We start from the raw sequence: 13049 nt of genomic DNA, 5'->3' as shown, positions 1-13049 counted from the left end.
TGTTTCTCTCAGCTAGAGGATGAAATTTCAACTTTGCGGCAAGTGTTAGCAGCCAAAGAAAAGCACCTGGTTGAAATTAAGCAAAAGCTTGGCATAAGTCTGATGAATGAGCTGAAACAGAACTTTAGCAAAAGCTGGCATGATGTGCAGACAACTTCTGCGTGAGTACATACCTTACACAAGTTCATCCTTTTATGTTGTATACCGTGTTGGGGGTGTTGACTTCATGAGCTCTGGTATGAAGTTTAGCGATTGAAATGCCTGTCTGAATGAGCAGATCACAGGGACAAACATGTAAAGCTTCTCAGAGCAAGGAGACCTGAAAAAAAGCCTTCCACAGCAGCAGTATGCTTTGCTACTGTGTTGTGCCTCACTCTCCTAAAATAGCAGGGACTAAAACTCTTGTGGTCCTGAGAAGGTTATCTTTCTGTCCCATGACACATTCTTAAGAGTCCTGAAGGGTGAGAGAATTTTTAAATCTCGATGTATTATATTTTTTCAACTTCCAAGAGAGGCAATGTGAAGAATAAATTTAAACCAAAATATTAGCAACTGTTTAAAAAAATAGTACCACAATCTGAGTTATAAAGAATACTGACAGGATCAGTTGATGTTTAACTCTTTAGTTCCTGCTTTTCGTTGTCCAAAAGGAACAAAAAGATGTGTTGGAGTAACTGTACCATCTTTGAGGTTGTCATAAGCTCTATGTATTCGAGTTTTTATTATTTTTCAGCAGTGTGTTCTTAGGCAAGTTCTGGAAGTCTTTCACAGCCTTGGTTTAGCACTGTGCAGAATGTGTAACTAGTTCACACGTTTTCGATGAAATGCAGCTTTGAGTTCCCAAGGTAAAAGATAACGCGTAAATAGGAAGAACTGTTAACTCCGCTGCTGTCATTGCAGTGATTTTAACTTGAATTTAAAAAAAAATTTTTTTTTTTTTTTTTTAACCAGACCAATTGTCCTGTGGAAGTCTAGTCCAAGTCAGTTGCTGCCTTCAAGAAAGGTGCCTTATAAAAATGAACGAGTTCTTGGATGAGGAAGCAGAGGAGGGAGGTTATTTAGGCTGCAGCTTGCTGCCAAGAACTGCTGGTGCAAGCCTTTTGTCTCACATAAGGAAGGAGTTAAAAATACACATATGGACATAGTGGTAAGACCTATCCCAAATCTGCCACAAAAAAAAAAAAAGTAAATTAATGGTCAAACCCAGGATAGGTAGTGTTACTCGTTGCTCTGTATCTGATAGTGTCACCAAGAGAGGTGGCAAATAAAACTACAAATTCCAAAGCTCTAGGAAGGCAATAATAATTACTGAGGGGCTTGTCTTAGCTTCATACTGGGTTTTATGCTTACACATATGAACTTGTCATGTTCCTCTAAAACTATTTGGGCTGAATTAATAGCAACATTGGGAGAAAGAACCACCCGCTTATCATCAAGTACTGTCTGAAAAGTTATGAGAGTATTAATAATTCCTTTTCTTTTCAATTGACAGCTGAATTTGAAACTTAGGGTGAAACAAGAGTGAGCTGCTGTACAGCAGAGCTGAGCTGGGATTTGACAGCAAGGCAGTCAGGGCAGTGGCATCATCTATGAAGAAGCAATCCCACAGTACCTGAACAAAGGGAGAAGAGCAGGTCCAGTGACAGTAAACAAGGTCAAGCCAGGAGTTCAGATCTCCAGATAAGTCTGTATTGATGAGCCAGGTTGAAGTCAAGCCAGGAAGTCCAATATGTGAGTCAAGATCAGTGAGGTATCTGTCCAGATACAAGTACAGTGGTAACATAACCTGAACAAGGACCAAGGACTTAAATGCAGCTTAAGCTTTAGTGTAGCTTGCAAGTGGAGGTATGCCTAACAAGGCTTCTCATGCCTCTTTCTTGCTCAGCGCTGTCACCACAGTCTTGCCCAAAGTCACGCAGTTGAGCTGTGTCAGAGCTGACCCTGAGCCTAGGCAGCCAAACCCATGGGAGTGGGGGGAGAGGGGGAGAGTTTGCAGTGCCTCTTGGTGCACTCCAGGTCCTGACAGAGACTTGGAAAAAATAAGTAAAAATGTACTTTTTTTTTTTTTCCCATGAAAATTATCATTCTTTGTCTTTTAATGGGAAGTCCAATAGAGCATGAACCCCTTATTAAGAAATGTAGTTTGTATGTCTCCTGTCTCTAATTTCTGGACAGTTTCTCAGCTGTGTCTTATTTCTCATGACATGCCATTAACAGTATCATCCATTCTGGCTCAGTGAGGATGTCTGGCATGTGCTAGGAGAGGACAGTCCAGACAGACTGAGCCTTAGAATAGACACCTGAACTACTTACTTAGGAGTCACTAACAAAATTTTGACAGAAAAGCTTTTATTTTTACTTGAAATTTGGTAGCAAATTCCAAGACAGCTTTTTGTTTTACCTTCACAATGTTGACATTTTCCACAAGGACAGAGAGACTTAGGAGATATTATCAGAAAGGTAGTTGCTACTTTTTATTTAAAGACAGGTTTCAAAACTAAGAAGCCATTAGGCAGTGAACATCCACAAGTAGTTACATGGAACCGATCAGCAGAAGTCCATTTGCGCCCTTGAAAACCCTGATGTCCATGATCCAGTTGCTGTATAATTCTGGCTGATGCTTGTGCCGGTACACTGATGCCAGTACATATCATGGTAATCCAGCATTCTTCAGAATGGATGTGTTAAGTAATAGAGGTGATTCATTGTTGCTGCACCAAAATAGAAATGGAATAGCATTACTCACCAAGACTCTCTGATTTAGTAAGGAGGAAAAGCCAGTTTTAAAAAATAAAAGTTCAAAATATTTACATGCCTGTACTTTAGGATTCTAAATCCACAATTAGTGGTTTTAAATTTTAGAAAGACCTGTTTCTAGGGAGGCAGATTTTGCTTTCATGCATTCTTCTGTGGTTTGTAGCTGCTGTGCTTTCCTGGAAGTTAAACCCACTTTCCTTTAATGGGGAACTTTTCAAAGCCACAGAGAACAAGTAAGCACCAAATTTTTGTCCTCTTATTGTTAAAACTATTTTTAAGCTCTCCATTTAGGGGCACTTTCTTAGGGTTAAAGTGGACTTAGAGGCAGAGGGCTGAACTTTTCTCAGGAACAGTAAGGTGTGTTTGAACAGCTAGTTAAGACTCATAACCTGACTAATGGGATGGATGCCACCTGGAATGATTAAATTTAAACTTGAGATTCTGACTATGAAACTCTTCATTTTAAATGGTGGCCACAGGTAGTTTAGGAGTTAGTCTGAGCAGGATTAACATGTACGTGATTGTCATTGAAGAATCCCTATTATTAAAAAGGAAAAAAAAGATAACAGTTTTTGTAGTGAGGAAAGCTAGAACTGGAAGGTAGTGGACTGATGTTCTCCATAAATGGAAGATTCTGCCAGGCTCAACCTAAAGTTCTGTACAGAGACCGTTTCCTTGTTATTAATTCATGCTTTAAGCAATTTAACTACCTGCAGTAAGACATTACTGTTGCAAATGTAGTGTGGAGCTTCTAATGTATCAAATCAACTTTTTTATCAGTTTTGTTTTTCTCTAAATAAAACCTGTAATGTTGTTTGCATTTTTCAGCCTTGTATGGAAGTTATTCATTTATGATGGTGACCAGAATCATGATGCATTTTTCACACTCCTTGTTCATTTACTCTGCTATTCTTCAGTGCACTGATTTTCAGTATAATCTCTGCGTTAGGGAAGACAGGCGTTCTACTATAGAAGATATCAGTAACTAGAGAGCAAACGATTGCCTTAAGTTTAATTTGCTTTCATGGTGGTAAGGCATTCAACTGGAATGACTTCCCACACACACCTTTTTAAAGATCAGGTTTCCAGTGAACAGAGGTGGGTGGATATTCAGATAGCTTCTGGCAAAGCAGGTTTTTTTATTTGTACTTTAAACACAGATAATTCATTCTTATTTAGATGCTGGAAGCGGGGTAATGGTGGTGGATTTCAAGGTTATTTATTTTAGTTTAAGAAATCGTAAAAAATGTCTTTACAGGGATATTTACAAAGACCATAATTGAGCTTTTCTAATTAACATTTTGCAACAAAGGAAAGGTTTTATGCAACCTGAATGCAGTATGTTTATGTAGTTAATGCTGCTTGATTGGTGGTGCTCTTTCTAGCTTTCTGTACTTCAGATTTTCACTGTGTAGTGCATTAAGGTATGAAGATGGCTTCTATAAAGGTTGACCTAGTTTTATACAGTGTCACAGTATCGCTGAGGTTGACAGCATTGTCAGCAGATTGTCTAGTCCAACTTTCAAAGCAGGGTCAGCTAAAGCAGGGTGCTCAGAACTATGTCCAGTCAGATTTTTAACATCTCCAAGAATGAAGACTCTAGAGCCAATCTGGGCAACACATTCCAGTGTTTAGTTACCCTTAATGTGAAAAACCTTTTTCTTTTGTTTAAATATTTCCTGAGTTCAATTAGTGCCCCTTGCCTGTTGCATTTTCACCAGATACCACTAGCCTTTGCTGAGCATGTATGTCATAATCATGCTCAGCTTTGGCTGTCCCACAGCTCTTAACATGGTGCTCTTCTGTACTACTCTGGAAAACAAACAAAGAAACAAAACAACACAGTAGAACATCATAGTGTTGTCCTCTCAGGACATATTTCGGTACTACTGAGTTTCTAAGGAGCAGTTGCATCTGTAAAGTTACCCATCAAGAAACTCGCTTCAGCCTAATAGTTCCCAGAATCTAATTTGTCATTCTTTCTTGAAATGTTAGCAGCCATTAGAAGGCGTATGCCTCCTCTGTTTTAAGTGGATAATCTTTCAACCCATGGTTACAATAGTAATGCAACTACAGAGATAGATTCTAGGGAGATGAAAATGGTTTGTTTTACTATTAACCTTCCTCCCTCTCACCCCAGAAAAAAAGAAAACCACAAACCAATACTCCAGATGTTCAGACCACTGTCAGCAGCAGTTATGCCATGGGCAGTAAACTATTAGAATGGCTAAGAGCTTAAAGAAAACCCATTGTCTCCTTGGGGGCTGTAATAGTATATTGAAGTGAAATGTCTCAAAGCCCACATGGTTACTGATGCCAGCCAGGTGTTTGGGAAGCCTATGATGTGACGGAAAATGGACCCATTCAAGACTGCCATTTAGGACAGGAATCTCACAAAACTGTTTTCAAAATTACTTCATCTTTTGCCCTCACAGACAGAAGTTGTCAGTTGTTATAGAAAAGGAAAATGCAATGAATTATAAGCCAGAATGAAGAGAACTGTAAGTGCTAACTCCAGACAGCATGTCTCCAAGATGGTGCCTGGGGCTTTCTTAAGTGATGGTTGTCTTTTGAAGCCTTTTTAGGAAGGTTTCAATGTTGCTGTGCTCTTACATGTAATTACTTGAGACGAACATTCAACATGGACTTGTCTTTTCCCTTCACACACAGAATAAAGACCTTTTCATTTGCTACTGGCTGAAAGCTATGTGAGCAGGCTTAGTTCTGCTGATAGAGAGCTTGAGGACAACTGTATGGTTTCCACAAATAGTGGGAACTTACCATTTTGTAGTTCAAATTTCTGCCAGGTAATGAGAAAATAGAAAATAATAGTTGCGCTGCATGTGTCTTGGACTTACAATCTGAAGTACTTGCAGTCTTCATTAGTGTAACTTTAAATATACAGTAATGTTCCATGGGTTCAGAATTTTCTCTGGAAGTCAGATATAATTTGTGGACAACCACAGTCCTACTGTGACTTTTAGGAATTCAGCATACCGTGTTGCCCCCCACCTTGTTATAAGTGGTAGTAAAAGAATTGTGGGTGTTTCTGTTCATTGCAATGTGTAATCACCTTTTAACATTTTCTTTTCTAAATCTGCAAGTGAATGTAGCAGTTGTGTAAGTGAAGAAATTACATGTTGGCTTTAGCAAGCACATTACCTGCCTGTGAGTCTGTGCTGTATGGAAGTAAAGGAAGCCTCTCACTTCCACTGAATTTGTGTCCTTTGGGTCAAATCAGGCAATGTTCATGGCTTCTTAAAAGGTAATTTTTTTGCTGCTTTTCCCTTTTCCACACATATCTCTGGCTTTGAATTTTGAAGGATGGAGTAGTAAGGTTGGAGAAAGCAGTTATCTTTGTCTATTCTTGTTACTTTTCCACTTGTTTACATCAGAACTTTCAGCTAATGGAAAATTCACAGCAAGGTTAGGTGATCTGTTCTGAATTGATGAATGTAATGTTATTTTCTCAGGGAAAAGCCCACTGTAATTATCATTGGGCACCAGAAAATACGTATGTATGTAGCTAAGAAAGAAAGGGGAGGCCTGAGTGTAAATTGGAGTCTCTGAGATTACCAGGATTAAAAATATCCAGGAAAGGGTCAGTGGAAAGGGAATGAAAAGGAAAAATGGAAGGAAAAGGTAAAACAGAAATTAAAAAAAGGGAAAAAGAAGCGGGGGGGGGGGGAGGAGAGAAGGGATAAGGGAAAGAAAAGAAGGAAACAGAAAGAAGGAAGAGAAATGGAGCAGAAGGGAAGAAAGGCAAAGGAAGAAAGGAAAAGAGAGGCTGGAATATGTTTAATGTGCATAATTTTGTTGATCTAGTGTACAGCACAGAGCCCACAGACAGTGTTATTGGCATAGTTTGAGGTGTGATGAACTGTGAAGTTTTAGCCTGGAACATTTTAAGCTCATCTGTGCTTAAGCCAACATATTGTGGCTTTTCTACCTGAAAGTTAATGATACCACAACAGCTTTTTCTTCCCCTATTCTACCCTGCATTGCACAAAGAGTGCATTTCACACAATTGTATCCCAAATTTTTCCATAGTTTTTTAAGATTACAGTGCAGGACAGCATGGAATATTTGTCACCTTTGTCTGGCACCCCTCCTGACCTGTGACTTTCCAGCCTACTGAATCTTCTGTGTGTTGCACACAGATTTCTGGCTGCAGGCAGGTCCCCTGCCAGCTGCAGAGGTTCAGTTCCCTAAGCTCTGCCCTTCCTCTCTCTGTGGGAGAGGAACTGCCTGGGGCATACTTCCTTTGACTGCTTTAGGCATATGTACCCACCCAAGTGCCAGCACAGTTTCAATTAATTCTTAACATACTTGGCAAAGGGAAGAATGTCTAAAAAAAGTACATCTGTTGTTTGGTTTTGAAGTTGGAATAAATTTCAGATGAGCACTAAAAAAAAAAGTAATAAAAAAGCACAACACCTTACAGTTTATTTGTGGGCAAAATGGCAATATGAATGCTCTTACAGAATGTTTTGTGTACGTTATCTTCCATCATATATGCATTTATTTCATTAGAACATTAGCATGATTCAGTTAATGCTGAGCCGTGGTTCTTTGTTGTTGTTTTTTTTTGTTTTGTTTTGTTTTGTTTTTTCTCCAGAAAATCAACAAGAAAAGTAGTTCTCTAGCTAAGGGTTTCTCAGAGATCCAGATGTTTTACATTGGTTCCAGAAATGTCATTCTTAAGCTGACTAATGGTTTGAAAACTAAGAAAGCTCCATAGGCCATGGCTTGTGCTGCCAGGCTCTGCTCTACTGTATGGTTTTATTGTTAATTGTTTGCATTTTGTTGCATCTTATGTAAGCTTTATCATAGAAGAGGGTTTCTCAAATGGATTAATTCTGCAAGCAAGCATTGATGGAGAGGGACAGTGCTGAATGAAGATGTGCTAATTAGCAAATGTACTAATTTTACAGAAGCTGAATGTAAGTTCCTTATAATTTACTGCAATAGGTTGACTGTGCCATGCAAAATACGAATATTATATTGGTAGTCTTCTTCTGTCAGCAGCCCCTGTGTTGCACCTATGAAGGAAGGTTAGATTAACTCTGCCATGTGAAGGGCAATTCTGTACTGAGTTGAGATCAGGCAGCATGCAGTATGATTACTTTGTCTTATCCTGCAGATGAACATTTAAACATCCAGTTCTCTGACCTTTCTATGTATCTGCTGCCTGACTATATATGAAGCACTATTTACTATATATGAAGCACTATTTTCTTCACATACTGTGTTTTATGAAGTGGGATGTTCTTTCATTTGCTGTCACTGGCTGTAAAAATCAGCTAGTGAGACTTGGCTGTCTTATGATAGTACAAGCCAAATGCAGTAAACTGTCAGGTGAAAATGCAGTCAAAATATGCTGCAGATCTATTTTGCCTAATTAGTGTCTTACAGTGATGGGGATATGAGTTATCTTTAAAGCTTCTTTTAAGTGTGTTGGGCATATTATCAGAATTTAACTGCAATATCAGCAGATTTTATGATAACCTCTAATAATCAGTTTTATAAATAATTGCTTTTGTTAAAGAAATACCCAATTTAAAAAAAAATATATATCATCTGAAGTTGATGGATGAAATTCTTATGTTAATGTAATATAAAAAGGTAACATCCAAAATGACACAGATGAGTTTTATTAACAGGGTTACAATTGTGACAGGAATTTGTATACTGTGTTTAATCCTTCTTATGTATGAAATGCAGTAGAAATATTAATTCTTAAGTGCTAAGCATGGAATATGATCCTTTTTAGCCACTTCCAGCAAGTCTTCTGTGCTATGTCATATGTTTAGATGCAGCAAAACAAGAGAAGGCATTCCTCTTGTAACAGCATGAATCAGGTAGACTGTTTCTACTTTCACTAATGCTGCTGGGCATCTGGCATAACACTGTTAAACTCGGAGAAGTTATGGTTACTTTGTATTAATGAAGAGAGGCACAGAGCCTAATGATACCTTTGTGTGACGAGGCACTCTGTGGGTTGGATGGAAAAGGTGGTAATTCTCGAATCTCTGTATTACAAATTCTTCGAGTTTGTTTCTGCTGGAGCATATATGCCTTAAGGTTTAGTGTCAATGATCTTATTTCACACAATGGCTTACTGATTGCTGAGCTGCTGTCACCTGTCCTCATCCGCTGGGCAGTCTGTACTTGCCCACAATGGCTCAAAGGATGAGAACACACAGGTGGTGTAAATGACTTAGCATGCTGGAGCAGCTGGTGGTTTAGAGGGACATAAGCCATACTTATAGTACTCCAATGAATAAATGTAAGGTTTCGTTGGAATATACGACCTTATTTCTATGCTTAAGGTTTCTGAAAATAATGTAAACTCTTCAGTGCATTAAAGCAAAACTACAAACCTTTGTTACACAAGGATATGGATGGCTTATATTATTTACGCTACATACAAGTGAGAAGGATTTCCAGAGGTCAGAGACCTGTTGAAAAGCTCATGGTTACCAGAGTGTTTGGCATCAAGTAATATGCATGATGGTGGAGAGGCAGGGATGGAGTGGCCTATTTTTGAGCTATAAGTGAGCTTGACTAAAATACAAATTACTGATTTTTGTCTTTCATGACAGGCATTGCATGTTGCATTGCATCTTTAGCTTTGTTATTTTGTTACGACTTAAAGCTTTTCTTCAACATTGCCAAAGGGAGGAGGGGTTCATGTCAAAGGTCGTTTTTGCTCAAGTTAGTGCTGAAAAAAAAGACCAGTTGTGTAACAGTCTTAGCTGGATTTACAGTGTTACATAATGTCAAAAATATGAGGAACATAAATGCAGTCTCCATGTCTTCCTTGGTAGTTGAACCATAATATTAGTTGGAACACCACAATCAGTGCAATCTCAGCCAATTCCCAGAAGGTATGTTCTGACCAATGTGATGTACAGAAATACTAGGGGACTCTTAATGTTTCTCAGTTGAATTTGAGTCTGTCTGCTGTATGGGCCATTTGGGACTATTCTTTTACCAGCTTTACACAGTGTGAATAACCTGCAGGAGAAAGGTAAGACATGGAGATGTTTTGTCATTAAACTAAATATGCCTGTGAATGAACTCCAGGGTGTATTTAAAGAAAACCAACCAAACAACCCCAAACAAAACAAAAAAAACCAACCCAAACCAAAAACCTGAAACAAACAAAAAAATCACTGCAGAGGGATATCTACAAAGTATTTTGCTGTGCGCAGTCAACCTGTCCATAAATAGGTTCTGATACCAAAGACCTTTTAGACCTGGAAGTCAAGTCTTGACCTTCATTTTGTCATGAGCAAAATTCCACTTGTGCTGAATGGTTTAGGAAGCTTCTCTGCTAGCAAAATGTCTAAAGACTTCAATGCCATAGGCATTAGAATATTTGATTTTTTTTTTTTTTTAATTTTTTTTTTTCATAGGCAACACTTATGAGAAAGCTGATGTGCTCACAGTTTATCTGAAGCATTATTAACATCTGGTTTAGGATCTCATGCAACCCTAGTTTATATGAGAATATGTCCACTGACAGCAAGAGAATGACAGAGCTATTAAACTAGTTGAACTAGAAAATGAGATCTCAGTGAAATAAGAGCATTGCGGTCTTGCAACATCCAGGGACAGACTGGCTGAGGAGAAAGGAAACACAGTGAAAACAGTCTTTATTGTCTCTGTATTCCACCAGAATAAATAAAACAGGCATAACCAGTGTTCCTTCCTTTCTAGTTATAATTTGTGGCCACTGTTGCAATGTTTTAGCAGTTGTTCTCATTCAACTTTGTGTATGTGATTGATTCAGCTTATCATTCTCTAGGTTTCTAGAGATTTGGTACACTAGTCTTAAAATGCTCCCTGTAGACTGCCTTGCTAGTCAGTCAAAACAACCAGCTTCATAGAAGCAGCCATTTCACTTGGCAATTTTAGAACTTGTTAGATCAGTAGTCTGTAAGAAACTTTGTGGTTTAGGAATATTAAGATCAAAATACTTGTGTTGGGGAAGATTCATTGTTGAAAAAAATATTGTGTGAAAGAACAGAGCATTACATGGCATCTGCCTTTTAACTTGTCACTTGTAAAACAGTCCTCGACAAAGGACTTTAAGCAATAGGTACTGCTAGGGCTAAAAGGACCTGATATAAAATGTGATGTGCTGTATTGCAAATGTTAATCTTCTCTTACTTCCCCTCCTGCATCCACAAAGTTATACTGCTTTCATATGCCTAAAAATAATAAGAAAATACTGATTCGGAAATTAGGCAGTGGGGTCTTTTTATTTGTCTCCAGGGTATTTTGATACACATTTGCAATCTTACAGATTTTGTTCAGAGGAGAATTAGAACCAATAGAATTTTATTTCTGAATTTTTCATGATCATTTCTTCAGTTCTTGCCTGCCAATGCACACCACAGGATACAAGACTGATTGTAATGTGCTCTGCTTTTGTTACTAGGTCAGTACTTCTAATTCTGAGCTTGTCTGCATCACTGGGAGTATCAGATAATTTACTTGGAAGGAAGTCTCTGATTTGCTGAGAGTTCAGTCAGCAGAAAACCATCTGTGCAGAAAAGCTTATTGATTACTCTGAGAAAGCAACTTAACTGTACTAACGGGTCTATGTGGGTCAGAATATATATTATGGATCAGTGTCCCTGCCCATGGCAGGGGGGTTGGACCTTGATGATCTTAAGGTCCTTTCCAACCCTAGCTATTCTATGATTCTGTGATTCTGTATTTGAATGTATATACTATATATGCATTGAATGACTTATGAAAGGATTGAGTCCTATTAAGAATATGCACTCATGGTCTGGATTTTTTTTTTTTTCTTTCTCTGTGTCTCCTAAAGCCTTCTTCCTTTAAAGAATTTTTTGTTAAAAGTAAAATTGAGGCATATGGGAACAGATTTGGTAAATGGTGTCTAATTTTGAAATATCAACAAATAATTTTGGAGTGATCTGTTAAATGTACCTCATGTATGTGCACAGAAAGGCAGAGTTGTGTATGTCCTGATTCTTTTCTGTGCTCTAGACAGCAGATTTTGCTACCAACTTGGTATCTGCTGCAAGAATGCTTATGTGATGTAAATATTATTTTCTATAAGCAGAGATTGTATCAAACAGGTACTCAACAAATCACTGCCTTGCACTTTCAAACAGCCTTGTTGCTGCCCTCAAGGGATATTACCTGGAAGGGGGAGAGACACGGTTAAGGATTGTTCTGGAGTGTGTTCTGCTCATGTTGGGATTAAACTGCATTTAGGAAGCTGTGCAGAAGCAGGCAGCTTTGTAATTTGTTTTGTGCTGCAGTTACCGTGTTTCTTAATATTTCTGTGGATGGGACTTTAAGATGTGGAGATAAGGTAAAAGCTAATTAATTGCAGGGGATTCTGGCCTCTGTTAGTACTTATCACTGCTTCTGTTTTTTTTGTTGGTTTGTTTGTTTTGTTTTTTTTTTTTTCAGCTACAAGAAAACACATGAGACCCTGAGCCATGCAGGACAAAAAGCAACAGCAGCTATCAGCAATGTAGGAACTGCTATCAGCAAGAAGTTTGGAGATATGAGGTACAGGGATCTGGTATTTCTCTGATCTTATTTGGAGAACAAAAAGTATAAGTCACCTGTCAGTTGGGTTTTTTTTGACTTCTGCATTAGCATTTTAAACATTCAAGTAGCTTGTCATCAGTGTGCAACATAGTTTGACTTCAAACAAAAGAAGGGATAGTGACAAATGAAAATATAATTCTTACCTGAGTCCTAGTTAAAAAAAAAGAAGTGCAATTTGAAATCCTTTTGGAATAACTTGGCAACCTCAAGGAAATGTACAAGTGAAATGGAATGAAAAATTGCTGTTAGATCTTTATTAACCCAATTTTATTCATACGTGGATTCTGAAGGCCACTGTCATCTGAAGAAAACAAGCCTGCCTTGCAGCTGCTTGTGGAAAGATAAATATATAATAATTAAAAAACCCAGGCTATTTTTTATCAGCTTTTTCAAGATGTACAAATGAAAGTTGTGTTTTGCAGTTATATTTATAAAAAAAAGATATGATGAAAGTAGCAGGAGTTGAGGTCAGGAGACGAACTGTCACTTACATGCAGCCTGAATGCCAGGCTTTTTATGTTGATGTATCTTTAAAAGTATTGATCTTAAATTTCCTCATAATAAGATCATAAATGAAGAAATTGTACACTGTAAGCCAGCACTTCAGTTTTCAAATTTGTAGCAGCATTATAGAATTTCTCAGGTGTTTTAGGGAGTTGATTTTTTTTTTTTGTGATGAAATAAATGGA

General features: G+C 38.0%; 1 protein-coding gene across 3 annotated transcripts in view; it reads left to right on the top strand.

Moving 5' to 3' along the window:
- The window catches only part of TPD52L1 (TPD52 like 1), a 51196-nt gene that overhangs the window by 23141 nt on the left and 15006 nt on the right, over nt 1-13049 (top strand). For all 3 annotated transcript variants that reach the window (XM_061378429.1, XM_061378430.1, XM_061378431.1), the window contains exons 3-4: nt 13-161; nt 12217-12318. In XM_061378429.1, the coding sequence (XP_061234413.1) occupies nt 13-161; nt 12217-12318 (251 nt within the window). The remainder of the gene's footprint in view (nt 1-12; nt 162-12216; nt 12319-13049) is intronic.

This window comes from Neopsephotus bourkii, unplaced genomic scaffold, assembly GCF_033783945.1.
Source record: "Neopsephotus bourkii isolate Nb327-2 ecotype Australia unplaced genomic scaffold, CSIRO-AGI_Nbou_v1 NB_1765, whole genome shotgun sequence".
Taxonomy (NCBI): domain Eukaryota; kingdom Metazoa; phylum Chordata; class Aves; order Psittaciformes; family Psittacidae; genus Neopsephotus; species Neopsephotus bourkii.
Note: the sequence above shows the minus strand (reverse complement) of the source record. Positions and strands in the feature narration are given on the sequence as shown.